Genomic DNA, 22,249 nt, shown 5'->3' with positions numbered 1-22,249 from the left:
TGCCAGGGTAGTTCAACATAAAATCAATCAATATAATAAATATCATTAACAAAATGAAGGAACAAAAACAGATGATCATCTCGAATGACGCAGAAAAGGCATCTGACAGAATACAATCCCTTTTTATTATAAGATCTCTCAGAAAACTAGTTATAGAGGGAAAATTCCTCAACATGATAAAGGTATTTGTAAAAAACCCACAGCTAACAATAATCAATAGCTTAGCTTCCCCTCTAAAATTAAGAACAAGTCAAAGACACTATTCAACATTGTACTGGAAGTTCTAGCCAGAGCTGTTTTTAAAAAGGCAGGGGGAGGGGGGAGAAAAATAAATAAGAGACATCCAAATTGGAAAGGAAGAGGTGAAACTACCTCTATTCACAACATGATCATGAAAATAGAAAATCCCAAAGAATCCACAAGAAAGCTACTAGAGCTAACAAACAAATTCAGTTAAGTTGCAAAGTATAAGACCAACACACAAAAATCATTTGTTTCTACACACCAGCAATAAACATTATGAAAAGGAAATTTAAAAAGCAGTTCCATTCACAACGATATCAAAAAGAATTAAATACCCTGAAAACTACAAAACGTTGCTAAAAGAAATTAATGAAAACCTAAGTACATGGAAAGGCATTCTGTGTTCATAGACAGAAAGACTTAAAATTAAGCTGTTAATACTACCCAAAGTGATCTGCAGATTCAACACAATCTCTATCAAAATTACTACAGCTTTTGTCTCAGAAATGTAAAAGCTGATCCTTAAATGCATATGAAATTTCAAGGGGCCTCGAATAGCCAAAACGATATTAAAAAGAATAAAGTTAGAGGACTCTTACTTTGAAACTTAGTAGAAAGCTACAGTAATGAAAACATTACGATACTAGCTTAAAGACAGACATATAGTGCAATGTAATAGAATAGAGAGCTCAGAAGTAAACCTTCCCATATATAGTCAGTTGATTTTCAACAAAGATGCCAAGACCATTGAATTGGGGAAACGACAGTCTTCAAAAGATTGAAGGCAAAACGCTATACACACGCAAAAGAATGTAGTTAGGTACAGCAGTGGTGACGATTTTACAACATTGTGAATATACTTAATGTCACCGAAGTTTACACCTAGAAATGATTAAAATGATAAATACTATGCGTGTTTTACCACAGTAGCTTCCCCCCACGCCTCCTCCAAGCAGCAACTGGATTGGCAAGAAGGAAAAAGACTCTAGAAGGAGAAAGTTTTCTCGTCGGCAAGCTGCGTGGACGATGCCGTTCACCCATACAAGGATTACAGGAGATAAGAAGAATCAGGTCTACCAGTGAACTTGAGATAATGAAAAGGTAGATTAACGTTGGGACAATCAACTGGAGACGTCTTCTAGGCAGCCTGGCCCTGGAGCTCAGGAGAGCTGTCTGGGCTGATGACAGAAGACTGTAAATGGTCAGCACTCTCCAGGTAACGGAGGCCAGGAGAAAGCAAGAATCCCCGAGAAGCAGCAACATCCAAAAGAAGGCGAGGTAAACCTCCCTCTGCTTTCAGGGTTCCAATGAGGCGAGAACACATTCCTAGGCGGGAAACACTTACCAAGGCGTAAACGCAGAGGCGCCTTTCGCGCCTATGCGGGCTGCAGACGGTCGAGGCCCGGGTCGAGCGGAGCCGCGGAGAAACCGGTGCCCCAGGCGCTAAGGAGCCGCCGCACCTGAGATCGCGCGAGCCGTCGCTTGCAGCAGGGATCCCGCGACCGTGTCTGCACCCCGCCCCCAGCGCGGAAAGTCCCTCTCGCGGCCCCGTCGGCCTCCGAGCCTTCCGATTGGCGGACAGGACCATGGGACCTGGAAGTTGTCTCTGTCCAGCGAGGGCTGCCCTTCCGGTTCCGTTGGGTCCCCCTTTGGCTCGGGTTCCCTGCCCCTCCCCCTTTCCGGAGCCCCGAGGGGCCGGAGCTCCTAGCGGTGCCGGATCCTGACGGCGGCCTTCCCCTGGGTCTGTAAGTGCGGAGGCGGCCGGAGCACCGGGCAGGGGTACGGGGTCTCTCAGGATGGAGCCCCATTGGGGCCTTGGATTGGCCAGGAACAGCACTGGGATGGGGGCCGAGGGGCTGGCTTAGGCCCGGGGGGACTTAAGGAGCCCTTGGCCCAGCCTACGCCGCGCCCCGCCCCTTTCCCTTCCCTCTTCTGCTGTGGGTAGCTTAAAGATGCTCCAGGGAACTCCTCCTGGGACCCCAGCCGAGGGCCCAGCAGTTGGCATGGATGCCCGACCCTGGCTGATTGTAGGAAGTGCCGAAGTGAGGCCCTGGCAAGGCCTCAGTGCCAGCCTGCGAGAATCACTATGAGGTTACCCTTTGGCCGGGATTTTCCGAAATCTGTTACTGGCTACAACACTTTTTAGACTACTGGCACTGTGCCAGGCACTGGGGATTCGTAAGAAATGGTTCCAGTTTTCGCGGTCAAGTTTGGGAGCCAAATATAAACAAATGAATGCTCTTACATGTGTATCAGTCATATATGTATGAACTGCACAAGGGGCAATTGCTGGGAAGGCTGAAGAAAGTGACCTCTGAATTATAGTTCTTGGCGAGGATAAGGTGGAGAAGAGCTTTTCAGGTAGAAGGAACAGTTGCAATGCTGTGAAGGAATGGCTGAGCATAACTTGTGTGGGAAGAGGGCGGGGTGGCTCTTGTTCATGGAAGAAATGAGGCTGGGAAAGTAGACCGAGGTCCAGATAGTGAAAGGTTCAGTCCCAAAGGAGATGAATAGTTTTTGAAGAGTTTTGACCAGGAGACTTGATAGGGTCAGATTTGCGCTGTAGAAAGCCACGTTCTGGAGGTCGGCCTATAGAACAGGAATTTCTATCAACTGATTCCGGATTCTTTAGCTAAAGTCTAGGTACTCTTACTGGAAATTCTTTTGTAGGAGTAATGAGATCAGTCTAGTGAGAGGTCATGAAGTTCTGAAATCGAGTTATGACAGTATTATTACTCTACAGTTTGAAGGAAGGCAAGTTTGTTGTACTGAATGGTGTCACGACTCCATAATAAATTGGGCATTGAGGATGAGAGAGGTACCAGCCTCTTAGACCTTCAATAGTTGAAGAATGTTGATGCTAGCTAGCATCAGCAATAAAACCATAATCTTAGTGTAGATTACAAATTTATTTTTTAAATACATTGAATTAAAGGTCTACTGGAACTGTCCAGTATAGGGTTGGAAGTGCAGATCCGCAGCTTAGCCTGTGGCTAGAGGTAAAGGTTTGAGTCATCAACATAGAGGTGGAAGCCGTGGGAATAGTTGGCATCAGGAAGGGATTATTGAGAAAGAAGGCAATAATTCGGGGGAGTGGTTGCATTTATGAAGCAGAAAGAGTAATGGTTGGTGTAGTGGCAGAAACAAGTAAAGGATAAATCATGAGTGCAGAGTTCCAGCAACCAAGAAGACCCAGAAATCAAGAAAAGAGAATTTTGAGAAGTGTTCACTGGAGAGCATTGGGGGAGTGAGGGGAAAAAAAGTTTGCATTTCTTTATTAAGAGATCATTAGCGACCTTTTAAAAAGCAATTTTAATAGCGTGATGAGGTGACGATACCTGAAATAATGGAGACCTCAACTGGTTTGGTGTTAGAGAATGAGAGTGAGAAAAGGCCACATACGAAGGGTTTCAAGGGGAAAATTCACAAGCTTTATTTGTTTACCTAACAAACCCTTATAGAGCACGTTCCAGGCACTGTTCTAAACTCTTTTTAAAATGAACTTAAAAATTTAAATGTAATTTAATTTCCCATAACAACACTATGAAGTAAAATTACTATTTGACAGGAGGGAAAACTGAAACACAGAAGTGGTTAAGTAACTTGCCCAAGGTCACACGGATACTAAGTGGGTGAACAGGGTTTTTGACCATAGGAAATATGGCTCCAGAATCCGTGGTTTTACACCACTCCACTCAGCAGTGACTAAATTTCAGAGTCAAAGGAGTGGGAAAAATTTAAGCAAGGTAGGCTCATTGATAAAAAAATGGAGAGGCTTGGAAGGAGATCCAGATTAAGAAGAAGGTAAGTAATGAATTTATGTTTGTTATATATTTGTTTTTTTATTTCTTTTTCTTTCTTTTTTTTTTTCCTCTGTCTTAGAGCCTTTTCCAATCTGTGTCATTTTAGGTCAGTTTCTTTCACAATTAGGTCAGTTTATATCATGCTTTCATCTATCACTTATTTCTAATCCTGTCTCCTCTTTAGCTCTAGACCCGTATCCAGCTAGCTAATGGATCTTCCCCTTCATTTCATGCTGGCTCCTCTGACTAAACATTTTAAGACCAGACCCATGGTCATCCCCTCTAATATTCCCTAGCTTATTAAATGACACTCTCAAAGACATCCGGTTACTCAAACCAAATATCTTGGAGTCATCTTGACCTTTCTTTTCTTGTTCTCCACTTTAGTCACTAAGTCCATCAGTTCTTTGTTTGAAATACCTCCGAAATTTGTGTCTTCTCTCCATCCTTATTATTGTTGTCTCTATCAGGCCCTCATCGTTTCTATCTTGATCTGTTAGAGTAATAGGACTCTAACAGGTTTCCTTGCCTCCATATCCACTGGTCTCAGGGCCATCCTCCATACATTTTTATTTTTGATGTATTGAGTTTTAGACAGTGCAGGCGTTTAGATATCACACATTTCAAGTGATAGAATAATAGCCTAGGGCAGATATTAGTTCGAGGTAGTTTGAATTGAGGTTAAGTTTGGTTATGATTGGCCATGAGTGTGGGGAGTTAGGAATTTTTAAATAGAGAAGCTAATAAAACATTGAGAAACCAGACAGCCTTCCCGAGGAAGTAAGCCTTGAAAAAAAAAAAGGAAAAAATCAAGGACTAAGCTGTAAAGGATATACTTACTGTTACACAGTTTAGTGAACCCCTCGAGGAACAGACCAGCCTAAGGATGGTAGAAACTGAGGCCAGTAACTAAGTAGCTTGCCCACTTCTGTACAACAGGTTAAGAAGAATGAACTAGATCTGTTTATTCAACGTATACAGCTCTCAAAAACAATAGATGAAAAAAGGAAGTTGCAAAACTACATATAGTTTATGTATAAGAAACAATTTTATTTTATATTTTCTGTGGCTAGGCATATAGAAGTGTTGTTATTAAAATGGGGGGAATGCTATTCATGAAGGACCAAACTTAGAACAAACTGAGTACTAAGCAAAAGGTAGTTGGGAAAGAAGACTTTTTCTTCATAATGTTCAAAATTTTTCCAGGGAGGATATATTTCTGTATATATTACTTAGAACTACAAATTTAAACAAAAGAGTGAAAACTTGGAGGATACAGTGTTGTGAACGTTACCCAAAAGAAGAAAAGGATTGAGGTTTATAGAGAGAAAGACTCTAGTGTATTATTATGACCTCTTTGAAGGTGGCATGTGGTGTTAATGAAAGAGAAAGATTTCAAGTAATTGTGAGTGCTAAGTTGAAAGATAAAGGCACTTTTAGGAGGTAGATGAGGAAGCAGACTGACATATAACTTAGGAGTTTATTGTACAGAGTAGAAAAGTTTTCCTTATCAGGAGTTATTACAGACATTTGAGAGAAACTCACTGCCCGTGGCACACCAGTGAACATTGTCTAAGTCTAACTTAGAATATTCACTAAGCCTTTTTGGTTACTCATGTTTGACCAACGAGAAATTTTCCAACCAGTTATACTTAGAAGTTAACTACAGTTGGGGATTCTGAAAATCAAATATACTCATCATTTTAATTCTCCGTTTTCTTTGCAAATAGCATGCAGTTTCAGTCTACAAAGATAAATACACAAAAGATGGAAAAATAACATGAAGTTAAAATAGGTGAGAAAGGATGACAAAACAAGGTTAAGGGAATAAAATGCAACCAGGAATATGACTAATACATAAATGGCTTACTTATTTGGCTATAAGCTGTACTTTGTTTTTAAACATAAACCTTTTATTGAACTAAATACACAAAAGCATATAAATCACAAGTGTATAACTGGATGAGTGTGAGCAGGGAAATCTGAAAAGTTCTACAGTTGACATCCATAAGATAAAACTTCATCTAGCCTGGTTATTCAACGCATGTATTTTGGCATCATGAAGCTCAGATACAAGTTCCAGCTCTAAGGCTTAATTAACACTTTCCACCTCTCTTAAATTGAGGAAGTTATTTATCTTCTCCAAGCTTGAATTTCCTCATATGCAAGGTGGGGATGATAATAATACCTACCTCATAGGGATTTTGAAAATTATGTGGGTCAATTTAGGTAAAGCTCTTAGCACTGTAACTGGTACATAGCAAGCCTTCAGTAAAGATTAGCTATCATTTTTCTAATTTTTAAATAAAATTAAGCCAGTTCATTAAGCCAGTTGTTTCTTTTAATTTCTCATTTTTAAAAAGTGAAAGAAAAATAACATTTTTGAAAAATTTGGTTTTATATTATCAAAACTATTTTGAAAATAAACCCCAGGACACTCAAAAGATGATTGTGTAATTTATTGAAAATGAAGAGCATCTCTACCACAGCTCAATAATAATTTCTTAGGGAACATTAAGAGTTAATAATTCTGTTGGCTTTTGTTGAATGAGCTGTGTAAAAATTAACAGTCGGTCCTTGCCCTCAAATAATTAACAGTCTATTGGAAAGAGAAACTTTCCAGTGACAGGAAACAATTGAGAGTTAAACTTGTGCCCTGGAAATAAGAGTTTATCAGAAGGAGACAATACAGTGGGCTGACACATATTAGGGAAAATGTCTCAGAATAAATGTTCCTCACATTCTTGGGCTATAGCAGACCAGTCAATGTAATAAGCACTTTCCTGGGATACCTGTTTGGCTGGTCAAAGTCGGTAAGTTTCTTGAGACTGATGGGTAGGAAGTAAATGAAACTGTACTCAGCTCCTCATCTTTGGAACTTCAAGGAACAGTTATCCCTGAAGATAATTGTCTAAAGCATTGTGAGTACTGTCACACGATAAATGGAAGCCATTAATGCTCATTTTTAGGTGTGAGTGGGAAAATACTGACCCGAGGGTAGATTTAAGACAAGCTAAACTCTAAAAGAGAATGCCCCTTTTGTTTGGCAACTTGAAACAATAGTCATTTTTATAAATCCGGTTATAAATTGGGATATTTACTCTTTCCAGAATGAACATGTTAAGCTACTGTAATAGCTCAAAGGGACCAGTGATGATACAGTTTTGCTGCTTTCTTTACTGATATATTCCCTGTATCTCCTAGATTTTTCCTTTATATTTGATATTCACCTACTTTTCTCTGATGTAACATTAGCTTGTCTACATCCCTCCTCTCATATTTATAGTGATGGTTCATTGTACATTCAGAATGCCACACAAGGGAAAAGCGTATTAATTTATGTATGTATTTTTTTGTTAATATACCTGTGCCATACCAGTTCTCCCTCCTAAATTTCACCTTCCTTTCAATAATAGTTTCAGTCACCTGAACTGTTTAAGTTTAGAACCTTTTACACATTCCTTTTTTCTCATTCTCTGTATCCAGTAAGCTACCTAGTTCTTTGAAATATCTTTTATTGTTTTTCCTTGCTCTTTATTCCCATTTTCATTCCTTTCTAGGCTCTCATGGCCTCAGACCTGTAATGTACCTGCAGACGTTGAGCTGGTCTTTCTAACGGCAATTCCTCCTTCTCGCCACTGTCAAACAAATCCTCTAAGTTCAATAAACGCAAACTTAGCACTGCCATGTGTTTAGTACGATATTAGGTGGCAGGAATACACACCAGTTTGAACAGAAGAGGGTTGGGCCAGTTATTTGGCTGCAGTAAGTAGAAGTTGAAGCAAAAGGAAACTATTTTCATTAGAAGATGCAGGTTCCCAACATCAGCCCATTGACTAGGATAGATAGTAATGGCGTGAAGTTTGCAGTTTGGCATGGAAGGAACAAGTATTTAATAAAATATTTTGAATGTTATGATAGAATTAATTGGTCCAGTAGAAACAACTGTTCTAGTCTAAGGGGTCAAGGAAGGGCCTCTCAGGGGAAATAAAGGAGTCAAAACTGGCTAGGAATAGTGTTCTAAAGTGAAGAAATAACTGTGCTAGGGCTTGGCATCAATAGAGTGCTATCATGCACCAGGCACTGAGCAATATCAGTGATACCTGGACTCTGCCTTCAGAAACTGGTGTCCTATGAACCTTTGTCAGTCAATGTTATGGAGGATAAGATATAAAGATTGGGCTTCAGGATCCAGATGTGGCCAGGAGCAGCTGGTTGTTTCATATGATTCTCAACTACAGAGTTGATGAATGCACAACGTTCAAGGTGAATTTATTGATGCACTGAGATTACAGAGCTATTTCTCAAGGGTAGACCCGATCATACCTACACTCTCACAGAAGACTGATACATACACAGAGTGCTGGTTTATTATTTTTGCAATGGCTGGCGGACTGGAATTATCATGGTAGCATGGCTAATTCATCCTTCGCTTTAAAGAGGCACATGGGAAGCCAGTCGTTTGGAGAGGATGGAATCAGAACATGGGGAATTTCTCCAAAGGAATTGCTATATAAAGGGACAAATACGCAGTGCGTTTTGGCAAAGGACCTTCTCCCTGGTTGAATGGGTTATGCCAATATTTACCTTAATTATTATTAGGTTTATTTAATCAGTTTATACTCAAGAAGTTAGTCTTCATCTAGGAGACAATAGGAAGTCACAGAAGGATTTCAAGCAGGGGTTGGATATAATCAGATAGGTGTTTTTGAAAGATGACATGTGGTCATGTCAAAGTTAGGTTAGAGGGAATAGAAGCTGGAAGCCAAGGAACATTTATGAATCAGTTCTAGTTGTCTGGTTGGTGAGTAATAATGGATAAATAGGGATAAAGAAGAAAGAACAGAAACTAGTGAGGATTAGTTAGATCTACCTTACTCCTACTCAGATTCTCACTAAGTGGCTCATCTGGTTTTTCTGTATTAAATATTTTATTTACTTTGTAGATCAAGAAATGTTTCTTAAGAGAGAGTTTAGGTTTGTCCGAAATGCACAGGATAAAGACCTATGCCTTTGACACTATCTAAATGTTATTCCTTTAGCTCTGTAATTTTCATTTTATCACAGAAATACTTGCGTGAATAAATTCACATCAATTTCTTTTTTTTTTCTTTTCTTTTTTTTTTTTTTTTTAGGCGAGGCAACCCTTGGTTGACTCTCACAGATTGCAAGTACCTTGTCAGCTTACAATCTCTTATTTTTTACGCCTACAGCACCTGGTCTTCCTAGGCGGTCTCCCATCCAAGTACTAACCAGGCCCGACCCTGCTTAGCTATCGAGATCAGACGGGATCAGGCTTGTTCAGGGTGGCATGGCCGTAGACCACATCAATTTCAACACAAGAGGATTTACCGAGGAATGGGGCAAGCCATGCCACTGCAGTTCTTTAAAATACAAAGCAAAGGAAAAGTGTTTTTTATTTGAAGAAGCAGGTTCACAGTATCATGCAAAATAAAAGTGCTACTTCATTATTACTTGTTGCCATGTTTTAGTTCGTTTTTGAAACCTGATAGAATTTTCATTTTATAAGCAAAAAAAAAAAAAAGATCTTGGAGTAATTCAAGCACTGTTCTTGTTAAGTATCTTACAAAGTTGAATGAATGCCAAACTATTTACACTGATGCAGGTCCACTCCTTAGGTGCAATTGACACTTGATATTGGCAAGGAGTATGGAGTATTTTTCACAGCCTTTGAAAGCTGCTATTCTGCTTCCTCTTTCAAGGAAAATTTCATTTGGATACATACAAACAGATATGACAACATGAATTTGGTTTTGGAAGGAAAATCCAGGTTTCTTAATTGTTTGAATTTTCTTAAATTCATCCTTTTTACATTTCTGTTCTTTAGGTCTGCCAAAATGTCTGAAAGATCAGATCTCCTTCACTTCAAGTTTGAAAATTATGGAGATTCAATGTTACAAAAAATGAACAAATTAAGAGAAGAGAATAAATTTTGTGATGTTACAGTTCTCATAGATGATATTGAGGTACAGGGGCATAAAATTGTGTTTGCCGCAGGTTCCCCCTTCCTAAGAGACCAGTTTTTACTGAATGATTCCAGAGAGGTGAAAATCTCCATATTACAGAGTTCCGAAGTGGGCAGACAACTGCTCTTATCCTGTTATAGTGGTGTGCTGGAATTTCCTGAGATGGAACTGGTAAATTACTTGACTGCTGCGAGTTTTCTTCAGATGAGCCACATTGTAGAACGGTGCACACAGGCCCTGTGGAAGTTTATAAAGCCAAAACAAGCAATGGATAGTAAAGAGGGATGTGAACCGCAGAGTGCTTCTCCCCAGTCAAAAGAACAGCAGGGAGATGCCAGAGGCTCCCCAAAGCAGAACTCACCTTGTATTCATCCATCTGAAGACAGTATGGATATGGAGGACAGTGATATTCAGATTGTTAAGGTAGAATCTATTGGGGATGTATCAGAGGTTAGAAGTAAAAAAGATCAGAACCAGTTTATTTCTTCTGAACCCACTGCTTTACATTCATCAGAGCCCCAGCACTCCCTGATAAATTCAACTGTGGAAAACAGAGTAAGTGAAATAGAACAGAACCATCTCCACAATTATGCCCTCTCTTACACAGGCAGTGATAACATCATCATGGCCTCAAAAGATGTCTTTGGGCCTAATATTCGAGGTGTAGACAAAGGCCTACAGTGGCATCATCAATGCCCAAAGTGTACCAGGGTGTTTCGTCACCTGGAGAACTACGCCAACCATTTAAAAATGCACAAACTCTTTATGTGTCTACTCTGCGGCAAGACTTTTACTCAGAAAGGCAACCTTCATCGACACATGCGTGTGCATGCCGGCATTAAACCTTTCCAGTGTAAGATCTGTGGGAAAACCTTTTCTCAGAAGTGTTCCTTACAGGATCATCTTAACCTTCACAGTGGAGATAAGCCCCATAAGTGTAACTATTGTGACATGGTTTTTGCACATAAGCCAGTTTTGAGGAAACACCTTAAACAGCTGCATGGCAAAAACAGCTTTGATAATGCCAATGAAAGAAATGTGCAAGACCTCACAGTGGATTTTGATTCTTTTGCATGTACAACAGTCACAGACTCTAAAGGGTGTCAGCCACAGCCTGATGCAACACAGGTCCTGGATGCAGGTAAACTGGCCCAAGCTGTCCTGAACTTGAGGAATGATAGTACTTGTGTGAATTGAGTAGGGGCTTTATGCTCGTAACTAGAACTGACTGAAAACGTGGCAATAGTCCGAGTCTTTTTAGGAGTGATATTGCTAGTTTGACTTCTCCAAAGCCTCTGTACAGGTTGTAGGGGTGAATCAAAGCACTAACAGACCAGGCAGCTTAACCACTTGGAGTGGTCTTGCCTGCCTTTTGCCCTTTCCCATTTTCTGTTTTGAATTATCTTGTGACATCTGTTATCCTTTCCAAGGAGTAGTCCATTTGTCTACCTAACACTGACTTATGTTTTAGACTGACACCATTTTAGGCTTTTCACTGGACACATTCTGAAGGTACCAACAAGTATAGGTACCATCGCCTATACTCCACTAATAGATGCTATGCCAAGAAATGATATTTTTCTTTGGCAGAAAATAGGCTGGGATCTAAGGTGATGTTAGTATTGGCCTGAATATGTGATAGAACTTCTGGTTGCCTATTGATAATTCATCTGTGTATGACGAATGAATGAATCTGCTTTCTACCATTTGTACTTTTCTTGAAGCTCGCTATAAAAAAATATTTTTGGTTGTTCTATACTCTGATTTTCAACAGTATTATGGCCCAACTTCATGTCATTGAATTGTTCACAAAAACCATATTTGTACAATCTTAAGCAATACCGGCAGACATAGGTAGGAATCACCATGAGGAGCGTAATCAAGAAGGACAGAAGTACAGTAATAGTACAACAGTTATGTACATGGGGGGCGGTCTTCCCAAAAAGAAGCTTACAATTAATATGTAATTTATTTGTTGATGCTTTTGAAGTCAAGATGGCTCCAGGCATACTTATAATGGTCTCTCTAAAACAGCGCTATTTGGGAGTCGGTCTCCAGATTCTGTTTTAGAGGTTAACCATCAGAAAGGTGTTTAGCCTTCGGAGTTTGTCCAGTGTGCAAACGGTCTTTGAATTCACATTTTCCCACGTACCTTAATTTCTAAAATAGATGAAAAAAGTGAAGCACGGAAAGGGCAATCAGGTTTTTTGCATTCAGATATCCCTATAAAGGTACACAGTCTCACCTTGCCATGTTAGATGGCAGATTCATAGTTGTTCTTCCAATATGGAAAACAGAACAACTGTTTTTCCTAAAGCACATAGTATAGTTCAGAAATAGAAACTTGAGTTGTATTAGTTTCTCACCCATGAGGTAGACGTAGGTAATAGAAGTATTAGAGCCCTTAGAGAATCTTAAGAAACCATTTACTCCACCTCTTTTTTTTTTTTTTTTTAATTGGGGTATCCAAAGCCCAAAGAGGTGGCCTGGCCAAGGCTGGCCAAAGTAGATAAATAACTAAACATGAGCTGTTGTTGCCTCATCTCTTCTATCTCTTGGCTTGAAAAGATTTAGTACATGATCAAGAATACATTCGCAACAAGCTCACCTTTGTGAATCCCTGTTGGCTTTCTGAGACAGCTTGGATTTTGCAAACAAAATATCAAATATCACAGGATTTACTTTTGTTAATTATATTTTGGTTAGAATGAATATTACATTCTTCCCAAGCAAGTGACTGATTCGTTGGGTATTGGTTAGGGAGGGAAAGGACAAGTCAGAATAAATGAAAAGGATCCAAATGTGAAACTGATTTTGTCTGGAAACTATTTGGTTTCCATCAGGATTTTCTGTTTTTATTTTTGAACTGTGAGAGTGCATGTACAGATAAACAAAAAATTAGCTTTGAGTAGTCAGAGGGAATTCTTAAAATTGTTATAATTTGATGCATTTACATATTAATCTGATTTGAGGTATAATTTATACCTTTTGTTAAAATACTTAAAATGAGAATAAAACTGATAAGACTAGTAGGTATCTTATGCCTAAAGTCACTCATATGGTCTAATGATGCTGCCTAGCGTTGATTTTTATATGATCCAGCCAAAGAGTACCAATTCTATGCAACAATGAGACGCTAACATGTTAGCCACTATTTTCTCTGAACATCATTTCATCACAGAAATTTCAAGCTGGAGTGCTTCCTTTGCTTGCATTCACATCCCGTTTTTGTTACTGGTTTGAAAACTAAATGGTGTGGGTTCAAATAAGATTGGTCTCTTTGGTTGGAGACTATTACTGGGTTCATTCGGTCATTCAAGAAACATTTATTGCCAGGCACTATGCTAGATACGACAATAAGAAGGTAAGATTGCTGTCGTCTCTGCCCTCACAGAGCTTACAGTCTCATGTGATCTTCAGGAGACAAGATGTCGATTTGATTTTATACTAGAAATAATAAAGGAAACTGCTTTGCTTTCTTTGACCACTTAAACTCAGCATCTTGATGGTTTTGTATCAGTAAAATTTATAGTTCCCACCTTTTGTAACTGCAAACCACTGAAATGATTTACAGTCTCCTCCATTTCTTGGCTGGAGAGGTGTTCTGTTTCTGTGAGACGTTTTCTTAATTTTGCTGGGACTTGACTTTTCTCCTGTTTATACATATTTCTTAGATTGTATTGCAGAGTGGTCAGTTATTGATATAAAATACGTTTTATAGGGGAAGATGACTTTCCAAACTAGTCATATTCTTATAGAGGAAGATTTTTAAAAACCTTAGTTATTCAGCATTTGTATTGTATGGATCCTTAGGATAACTAAAAAGGAGAGAACACTCTCTTTACCATAGTTTGTATTTTAAAAAAAATTACTGTCACAATTATTTATTTATTATTTAATTTTAAAGACAAACTCCAAACCGAAGTGGCTCTGAGGTAAATCAGATGTGGTTTTAATTTGTTTTAGTTTCTTTATTAGAAGATCTATAAATGGAGGGTGACCAGTGTCACTACTTTTAAAACATTGTCCTAAACAAACAACCCAGAACATTTTATTTCAGCTGGTGAATAGCTGTTCTAAATCTGTTGTATGTTAGACATACTACGAACTACCTCTTCACTTATTATGGGGAAGTTTCCTTAATAAAAGTGTGACAAAGCTCTGGTGTGAGTAGTTTATTTTCTCTCTCCCTTCCTACTTTCCTTTTCAGTTGCTTGAATTTTAATACAGGCATGCTTTCTTCATTCCTGTTCTTTAAAACATATTAAACATGTTGAGCTTGGCTTCAGAAGCAAATCTGGGTTAACCAGAAATTGTTACTATGGTCAGTTACTTCCACGAGAACCTGTTGACTCTGGGTAGAACAACAGCTTTTAAAAATGGGTTTAAACAATTCTTTCATTTGGCGAATACTCGATGCCTAAGTGCTAGACTTAAGGAATGCAAAGATCAGTAAGGCACCGTCCTAAATACCTCTGCCTAGATGGGGCACAGATTTCAACACAGAAATGATAATTGCAATAATGAAGGCAGCCAAAGGGTTGACAGGCTCCTAATTGAGAGCCAGCTAATTCAGGGGCAGTTCACGATGGCTTCAGGGATGACTGAATTTTGAAGGACAAAGGGTAGGAGGGATTGGGCAAGCCAGACCAACAGTTTAGATGGAAGGCCTTCGTTTGCCCGGAACTGGGGGAAGGAGGGTTGGGGAGTGGGCGGAGGAGAACCAAAAAGGAAGCGATAGGTAGCGTGAAGAGAGCCAGAGGTTGGGGACAGAGCCTGATGGGGCATTAGCTAGGCAATCTCGAATACTGATCCCTATGGCAGTCTTCTTTCCTCCGCCTTTTGAATTGTAGATGGCCCATTAAGGAGAGAGCCTCCCAGCGGTCCTGGCGCAGGATACTCTGCAAGAAGCGCTGTACCCCAACTTCACAACCCGTCTGCGATTGGGAAGTTGGGGAGAACTCACGAAGGGCAACGGCTCACGTGCCGAAACTGGGACCGACGAGATGAGATTTGCCGGAATTCGGGGGGCCTTTTTGCCTTTCCAGGGCCGCGGGGTACGGGGTATGAGGAAGGGAGAATGACTCAGAATGTCCTTCCGGGACGCGCAGCCCGCCTGGGGAGGAAAAGAGCTGGTTGACACCGGATGTGCTTCCTCCCAGGCTAAGCCCACCTTCCGGCCCGGGCTGCCGCTGCCGCGGAAAGCTTGGCTCTGGTTTTCCGAGTGGGTGAGTGAGCGCGGGGGAGACTCGGACAGGTGGGGAAGCCTGAGGAAAAGAAGGGAGGCTGGGCGCGGCCCGGGAGTGGCCAGACCGGTGCTGCCGACAGGGCCTTGGTCCTGGCAGCCTTGGCTTGGGAAGACCTGTGGCAAGCTGGTGCATCTTCCAGGCCACCGGGGATCCGGATTCAGCTCCTACTGTGTGCAGGTCCCCTAGGCGCTCTGCAGGAACTCATGAACCAGGCACCATTTCGTCGTGCGCTGGAAGCAACCGATTCTGGTGGAGAGATAGGAGGCAGAGTCACAAAAGTCTTATTTGATTTGGGCCTTAAAGGAGACAAATCGCTAGCTGGGAAAAGTAACATGGAAGCGCAAGTGTAACATGTGCAAAGGTGCATTCGGGTCTTCTTTGGGCAGTGGCGAAAACCTGGACATAAAAGGAGCTTCGATGAAAGAGAATAAAAGAAAGATAAAGCCATAGAGATGCTTAGGGCCAAACCATAAAGGATCTCGTATTTGCTAAAAAGTTAGTCTGTCCTGGAGTTAGAGTGGAGCAATGGAGGATGTAAAGCAGGAGAGGGTAAAAAAGAAGTTTTAAAAGATGTTAATTTTGGTGGCACTCAAGCGGATAATTTGCAATATAGGAGCTTGTGGTATCAAGGCGACCTGTTGAAAGACATTGCAATCAATGACTGAGGTCAACAGAATGAGGACCTGAAGTAGCGATGGGGAGTAGGAAGTTTGAAGATTACATTAAGTTTTTCTAATTTGGGAAACTCATAAATCCATTTAGCAATGCGCATTAACAATGTCCTTGACCACAAGGCACATAAATTTAGCCGAGGAGAAAAACATCGATACTTACGTACAATTCAATGTAAAGAGTGCTGTGAAAAAAACATAAAATGTGCCATGAGATCATAGAGAAATGCATTTTAATTTTCTGATTTTTGAGATGGTGGCATAGGGGTTCACTTGTAGCACCCAGATTAGAATTTGAGTCTTCGTTTTACCCAGCTCAGGTTTGAAATTTGCATGTTTGTTTGTTTTTACTGTCACAGTGTAAGAAAGCATTCCTTATCTCTACATCAATGTTTGTGTTTTGTTTTGCTTAGATTGTGACCATGGCTGCTGAGTCTGATGTTCTGCACTTCCAATTTGAACAGCAAGGAGATGTTGTCTTGCAGAAAATGAATCTCTTGAGACAGCAGAATTTATTTTGCGATGTGTCAATTTATATTAATGACACTGAGTTCCAGGGGCACAAGGTGATTTTAGCTGCTTGCTCCACTTTTATGAGAGATCAGTTTTTACTCACACAGTCAAAACATATCAGAATCACCATCTTGCAGAGTGCAGAAGTTGGCAGAAAATTGTTGCTCTCTTGCTATACTGGAGCACTCGAAGTTAAAAGGAAAGAGCTTTTAAAGTATTTGACTGCTGCTAGTTACCTTCAGATGGTTCACATTGTGGAAAAGTGCACAGAAGCTTTGTCAAAGTATTTGGAAATTGATCTTTCTATGAAAAACAATCAACATACCGACCTGTGTCAATCCTCTGATCTGGATGTTAAGAATGAAGAAGAAAACTCAGATAAAGAATGTGAAATAATTGAAATTTCAGAAGATAGCCCTATAAACATAGATTTCCACGTTAAAGAAGAGGAAAGCAATGCTTTACAGTCCACAGTAGAGAGCTTGACATCAGAGAGAAAGGAAATAAAGTCACCAGAGCTGTCAGTAGATATAGGTTTTAAAGACAGTGAAATTTGTATCCTCCATGTGGAATCTATCAGTACTGGCGTAGAAAATGGGCAGTTTTCACAGCCTTGCACCTCTTCAAAAGCAAGCCTGTATTTCTCTGAAACACAGCATTCACTGATCAATTCTACGGTTGAGAGCAGAGTGGTAGAAGTTCCTGGGAATCAAGATCAGGGCTTGTTTTGTGGGAATACGGAAGGAAGTCATGGTACAGCGAATGAGATTCAAAATGTGGAGGATGTTTATTCACTGAGGCACCAGTGCCCCAGGTGTCCTCGAGGATTTCTTCATGTCGAAAACTATCTGCGCCACCTTAAGATGCATAAACTATTCTTGTGCTTACAGTGTGGGAAAACATTTACACAGAAGAAAAATCTCAACCGCCATATTCGAGGGCACATGGGCATAAGGCCCTTTCAGTGTAGTGTGTGCTTGAAGACATTTACTGCCAAAAGCACGCTGCAGGACCACTTGAACATACACAGCGGGGATCGGCCGTACAAATGCCACTGTTGTGACATGGATTTCAAGCACAAATCTGCCCTCAAAAAGCATTTAACCTCTGTCCATGGCCAGAGCAGTGGTGAAAAATTACCTAGGCATGATCTCAAAAGGCAAAATCTGTTATAATTAGAATCACACTTGCTCTGTAAGCCTTATGTCATTCTATTAGGCAAGTCTTTCTGTAGACATGCAACATTTGTAATATTGCATTTGCCCCCCATTTTGGGTCTTATTTTTGGTCTGCCTACATGTTATTCTTTCAGAACTACCAGTTCCAAAGTGTAGGAGACATGATAAAGCTGATGGGATGCTATCTTGTCTCATGCATTATATATAAATCCCAGTGGTATACCTAGAGAAATACTGTTCTTCTTTTAAATATTCTTCATTCTAGTGACAAAGGATCCAGCAGTATTTCTGGATTGTGATTTTGAGTCTCTAGATAATTGATAAAAGTGCAAAATCCAACCATATAATAACTTTAACAAATTAGGATAATGGGAAGAGAAAATAAATTTTAAAAGTTATTCATTATTAGTTATTTTAAGAATAGATAGGACTAGTGAATTTTTTTTTTTTAACCAACAGCTATTGGATTGTAAACTAAACACCAAGGTACGTGTTGTTTTAAACTCTAAAGGAACACAATTCATATTCACTTGATTGTAGCAGAATTTCCTTATACATGGGTTAATATTCTTTACAGTACTATTTCCACGATTTGTTGATATATTTTTTACAAATGGTTAATTGGGCCTGAATGTCTTGATTTTATTTAATGCAGTTTCATTTAATAATTTTGTGGCCAGTAAAATTATACCTTTGGCTCAAAGCTCTAAAAAATTACTTAGAAATTCCAACTTTACCAAAGATATTTGTTCTACTCTTTCTTTTTTTTAATTTATTTTTTATTTAACATATAGTAAAATTGACCTTTGTCAATTTTGTACCTATGTATAGAAATGGTGTCCTCAAAACACTAGTGCAAACATCTTTGAGGTCATCAGGTGAAGAAACACTTCCCATATCTAACAGCTTCTCCTTGCTCGTTTCTTGAACAGTGATGCCCGCTGCTAAACGATTTGTTTTTGGTGTACAGTTTCATGAATTTTAACACATGTATAGATTTGTGCAACCACCACTGCAATCAGGGTACAGAACATTCCATCACCCCACAAAACTCCCTTATGCTGCCCCTTTGTAGTCAATTCCTCTTCCTAACTCTTAAGTCCTGGTACCAGTTCTCTATTGCTATAGTTTTGCCTTTTCTGTAATGCCATAAATGGCATCTTAGAGTATGTTCCCCTTTGAGATGTTTTTTTCACGTAGCATTATGCCTTTGAGATTCATCCATGTTGTGTGTATCAATAGTTTATTCCCTTTCTTATTTTGAATTGTCAGTATAAATTTTATTGCTGTCACTAGGTGAACAGTTTAAACATGAGTATTCATGTTCTCGTAATTATTAATAACTTCATTAACATTAATGCAATTTTTACTTACTATGTGTTGACAGAAATTTTAACCATCTCTAGAGTTTTATGCTATCTTTCCAGAAATGTGCCAAAAGGAAAACTCAACTGTATTACTTAGAGTGATATTTCAGATTGTGTTATGAGCCATCGCTCTCTCATATCTTTGTCTACATGTAGCACAAAACATTTTTTTGTTGTTTTCGTAATGCCGATTGAAATATATTGCAGGGCAAATCATATTCTCTAAAACACAGGAACTACTTTTAGTAAAGAAGCCTGATTGTATGCATCTTGTTTTCAAGATGTTCCATTCCACTTCTAGTCACCTCAGCTTTATGTAGAATTTCTGCTATAATTAGTTGTTGTTGAAGCCCTTCCATGTTTTAATATGTAATAATACTTTACCATTTATAAGAATTTTGTGATGAATCACATGTTAATTGTTAAAAATGTTAATTATCCTTTCTGTGATATATTTGTAAGAAATATATTCTCCATTGAATTTTAACTCAGACTAAAGAATCCAGCTCGTATTTGATAAGAAAACTGACTTCTTGACCCCCAGGTCACCAGTTAGTGACACTGGACAGATCACTTCTTGAGCTTTCCTTAAATTCATATGTAAAATAATGACTTTGATCTTGATAACTTGTAAGATTATTTCCGGGTCTAAAATTCTATGAATTTTAATTTAAATCTTCCTGCGTTCCTAAGGACAAGGAAGAAGAGAAAGCAAGAGAGGAGAGTTTGGTGTCTTTATGAATGTTGCTAGTTGCATACTCCGTTGGAGACAATTTTTCTAAAATAAAGTGTTTTTCTTCTACTTGAGAACAAATAATGTGGCGTGTAATTTTCTTTCCCATTTGACCTATGATTGGCCATTTGTAGGCATGAAAACATTTTTTTCCCCAGAAATAGTTTACGATTGAAATACTTTTCTTATTTTTGCTTCCTGGGATGAAATTTTCTGTGGGAGGGATGGAGATAGGAGGGGCGGGTAAATGAATAGTAGTAAACTGTTTTTTTAGGAATTGTTATCAACTGTCTTTGATGTTTAAAAATTATTGTTGAACTGTTTAGTTTTACGTGTGCCTTGTAAGATTCTTGTGAAATTTTTTGTAAGCACTTTGAATTTTGCTTGAGGGGAGGGGTATTTTGTGAAAGTAATGATTGTTATTTATTATTTATTCCTATTCAGTTAGCACAGAGTGATCTCAAAACATTCCTAGAAGAGTGTCTGATGTGTTTGCATGATGTGTTTAAACAATTTCAGGAAAATAAAATCTTTTAAAATGCTGGTATGGCAAAGTAAAGTGTTGAATTTATTCATTTAAAATACTCACTTTTAGTTTGTGTTTCTGATATGATGGAAAAAATGTAATATGTTTGTGTTCAGCCTTTTCATTTACTGCATTTATGTATAAAAGATCCTGGAAAGGTAGTTGTTACTTTAATGTAAGAGAAAATCTTTTTTTTCCTTGGATGTACTTATCCTATATGTTTACATAAGAAATAATAAACTGGAGGTGGGAATGAAAAGCTTTGTGTTTTGTCTACTATGAATTTTGAGAAGGAAACTATTTCTTTTGGCTATTCATTCATTCAAATATTTACAGAGCCCTTACACCATGTATACCTGTACTAGAAGTTAGGTATACAACACAAATCCCTGCTCTCCTGAAACTTAAATTCTAGTGGAGTGAGGCAAACTAAATAAGTAAAATTAACGTATGTCAGATTTTGGAAATGGAGTTGGAGAAAATAGAGCAGGGAGTGCCAGGGAAGGGAAAGTGGGATTGTTATTTTAAATATAGTGGTGAGGCCATCTTTGAAAAATCTTTGATTATCATATACACTGTCCAGTAGAAAAGATAATACCATATATTATATAATATATATATAATGTACACACACACACACACACACATCATTATCTAGTGGAATGGAAAACAGTGAACCAAATGAACCATTTGGGAAACTTTAGGATTGGCATATACTGCGTAAAGAGTAGAGAATGAAAAGGATAAAAATTTGAGAGAAAGTCTTTGACGTGGCCAGTGAATATATTTTTAAAACACTGATGTTTTTCTGTCTTCCAAGCAGTAATAACCATGTATTTCTAAGCTCATTATAGTTTATAAACTACTTTTCCATATGTTTTCTAATTCGTGGTAGGTGTACTCCCATAGATGCTTTTGTTAGACATCTGGTTACACATTGGAAAGTGCCTTGAGTTTAATTACAATTCATGACCATTTTCTTAATCTGTGGTTTTCAGTTTCTCAACAGGAACAAAGTACATAGTAGCTGCCTTTTACCATTATTTCGGTGATTAAACAAAATATAAAACTAAAAATTAAATTTTTATGACATAACACAGGACCTGGCACATAGTAAGTAGGCCCATATATTTTAATTCCCTTATCTCGTTTCTCAATGTTTCTTCATCTATAAAAATAATTTCTTACAATTTGCTCTGGAAAATACTTCAACAAATATTGAGTTATTAATGCCAGAATTTGTGCTTGAATTTTGACCTCTGCCAGCTTCTGAGAAGCTCAAAGTTTCTCCTTAATAAAGAGCTATGTTATTGTCTGCCAAACAAATGCTCTTTTAAAAAAGGGAGGGGGAAGGTTGAGGATTGTTTGGCACCTATGTGGAGGGATTGAGGGATGGGATCAGCATCAGATCATGGGAGAATGAGTAGAGTAGTACAGATGTATCAGATTATGCTATATGGATACCATGCTTTTCATGCGGGGTGTCAGACACTGGCTCAAAGCTGTGTCCAGGAGCCTGGCTCGAGGCGCAGATGAATGTTCAGGGAGTTTCCCATCAAACCCTTCGGCCTGCCTAGGCTTCCTAACAGCACCTCCCACAGTGCTTCGGGTCTCCCTAGTCACGTGACGGGGGGTAGTTCGGTTCCACCAGAGGAAAGCTGATGCGCAGTCCAGGTGGCAGGGGCTACTACGCTTCCCTTCCACCTCCCCAACTCCCGGTCTTGCGTGATCTCGCGTGAAGTGGGGAGTATCTTCTCGCGAGAGCGAGGTCAGGCTCCCTCCAGGTCCGCCTCCGTGGTGAGGAGGAGGTGGAGGAGGAGGAGGAGGCGGAGGGAGGAGGAGGAGGCCCCGTCGCGGCCTCCGCCGCCGCCAACGGGGCTGTCCCTGTAGCTCCCGATGGAGTTTGAGGTCGCGAAACCGCCGCCGAGCTCTGCCCCGGCGAGACGAGGCGCCTCCGTCGCCGAGCCGCGCCGTCGTGG

At 39.5% G+C, this 22,249-nt stretch overlaps 3 protein-coding genes and 1 non-coding gene across 10 annotated transcripts in view; 2 read left to right on the top strand and 2 right to left on the bottom strand.

Moving 5' to 3' along the window:
- Positions 1-1,734, bottom strand: part of RABGAP1 (RAB GTPase activating protein 1) — a 134,514-nt gene extending 132,780 nt beyond the window's left edge. For all 3 annotated transcript variants that reach the window (XM_015594182.2, XM_015594180.2, XM_015594181.2), the window contains exon 1: positions 1,589-1,734. The gene's annotated coding sequence lies outside the window, so the exon portion shown is untranslated. The remainder of the gene's footprint in view (positions 1-1,588) is intronic.
- A 144-nt stretch (positions 1,735-1,878) lies between these two features.
- ZBTB26 (zinc finger and BTB domain containing 26) lies at positions 1,879-13,063 on the top strand. 3 transcript variants are annotated; one of them, XM_006917943.3, is made up of 2 exons: positions 1,879-1,988; positions 9,895-13,063. In XM_006917943.3, the coding sequence occupies exon 2, from the start codon at positions 9,905-9,907 to the stop codon at positions 11,228-11,230; it is 1,326 nt and encodes a 441-aa protein (XP_006918005.1). In that variant the 5' UTR covers positions 1,879-1,988; positions 9,895-9,904; the 3' UTR covers positions 11,231-13,063. The 3 variants fall into 3 exon arrangements, with proteins under 3 accessions (XP_006918005.1, XP_015449671.1, XP_015449672.1); XM_015594185.2 differs by having other exon boundaries at positions 1,910-1,984; XM_015594186.2 differs by lacking the exon at positions 1,879-1,988 and adding an exon at positions 2,002-2,022.
- Positions 1,915-20,529, top strand: ZBTB6 (zinc finger and BTB domain containing 6). 3 transcript variants are annotated; one of them, XM_015594187.2, is made up of 2 exons: positions 1,915-1,988; positions 16,367-20,529. In XM_015594187.2, the coding sequence occupies exon 2, from the start codon at positions 16,376-16,378 to the stop codon at positions 17,639-17,641; it is 1,266 nt and encodes a 421-aa protein (XP_015449673.1). In that variant the 5' UTR covers positions 1,915-1,988; positions 16,367-16,375; the 3' UTR covers positions 17,642-20,529. The 3 variants fall into 3 exon arrangements, with proteins under 3 accessions (XP_015449673.1, XP_006918004.2, XP_024906918.1); XM_006917942.3 differs by lacking the exon at positions 1,915-1,988 and adding an exon at positions 14,313-15,261; XM_025051150.1 differs by lacking the exon at positions 1,915-1,988 and adding an exon at positions 15,202-15,290.
- Positions 9,251-9,369, bottom strand: LOC112484831. Its single transcript, XR_003048241.1, has one exon. It is a non-coding gene; the product is annotated as a 5S ribosomal RNA (ribosomal RNA).
- Positions 20,530-22,249: the final 1,720 nt, after the last annotated feature.

This window comes from Pteropus alecto, unplaced genomic scaffold, assembly GCF_000325575.1.
Source record: "Pteropus alecto unplaced genomic scaffold, ASM32557v1 scaffold67, whole genome shotgun sequence".
Classification (NCBI taxonomy): domain Eukaryota; kingdom Metazoa; phylum Chordata; class Mammalia; order Chiroptera; family Pteropodidae; genus Pteropus; species Pteropus alecto.
The sequence above is the reverse complement of the archived record's forward strand: the minus strand, read 5'-3'. Positions and strand labels throughout refer to the sequence as shown.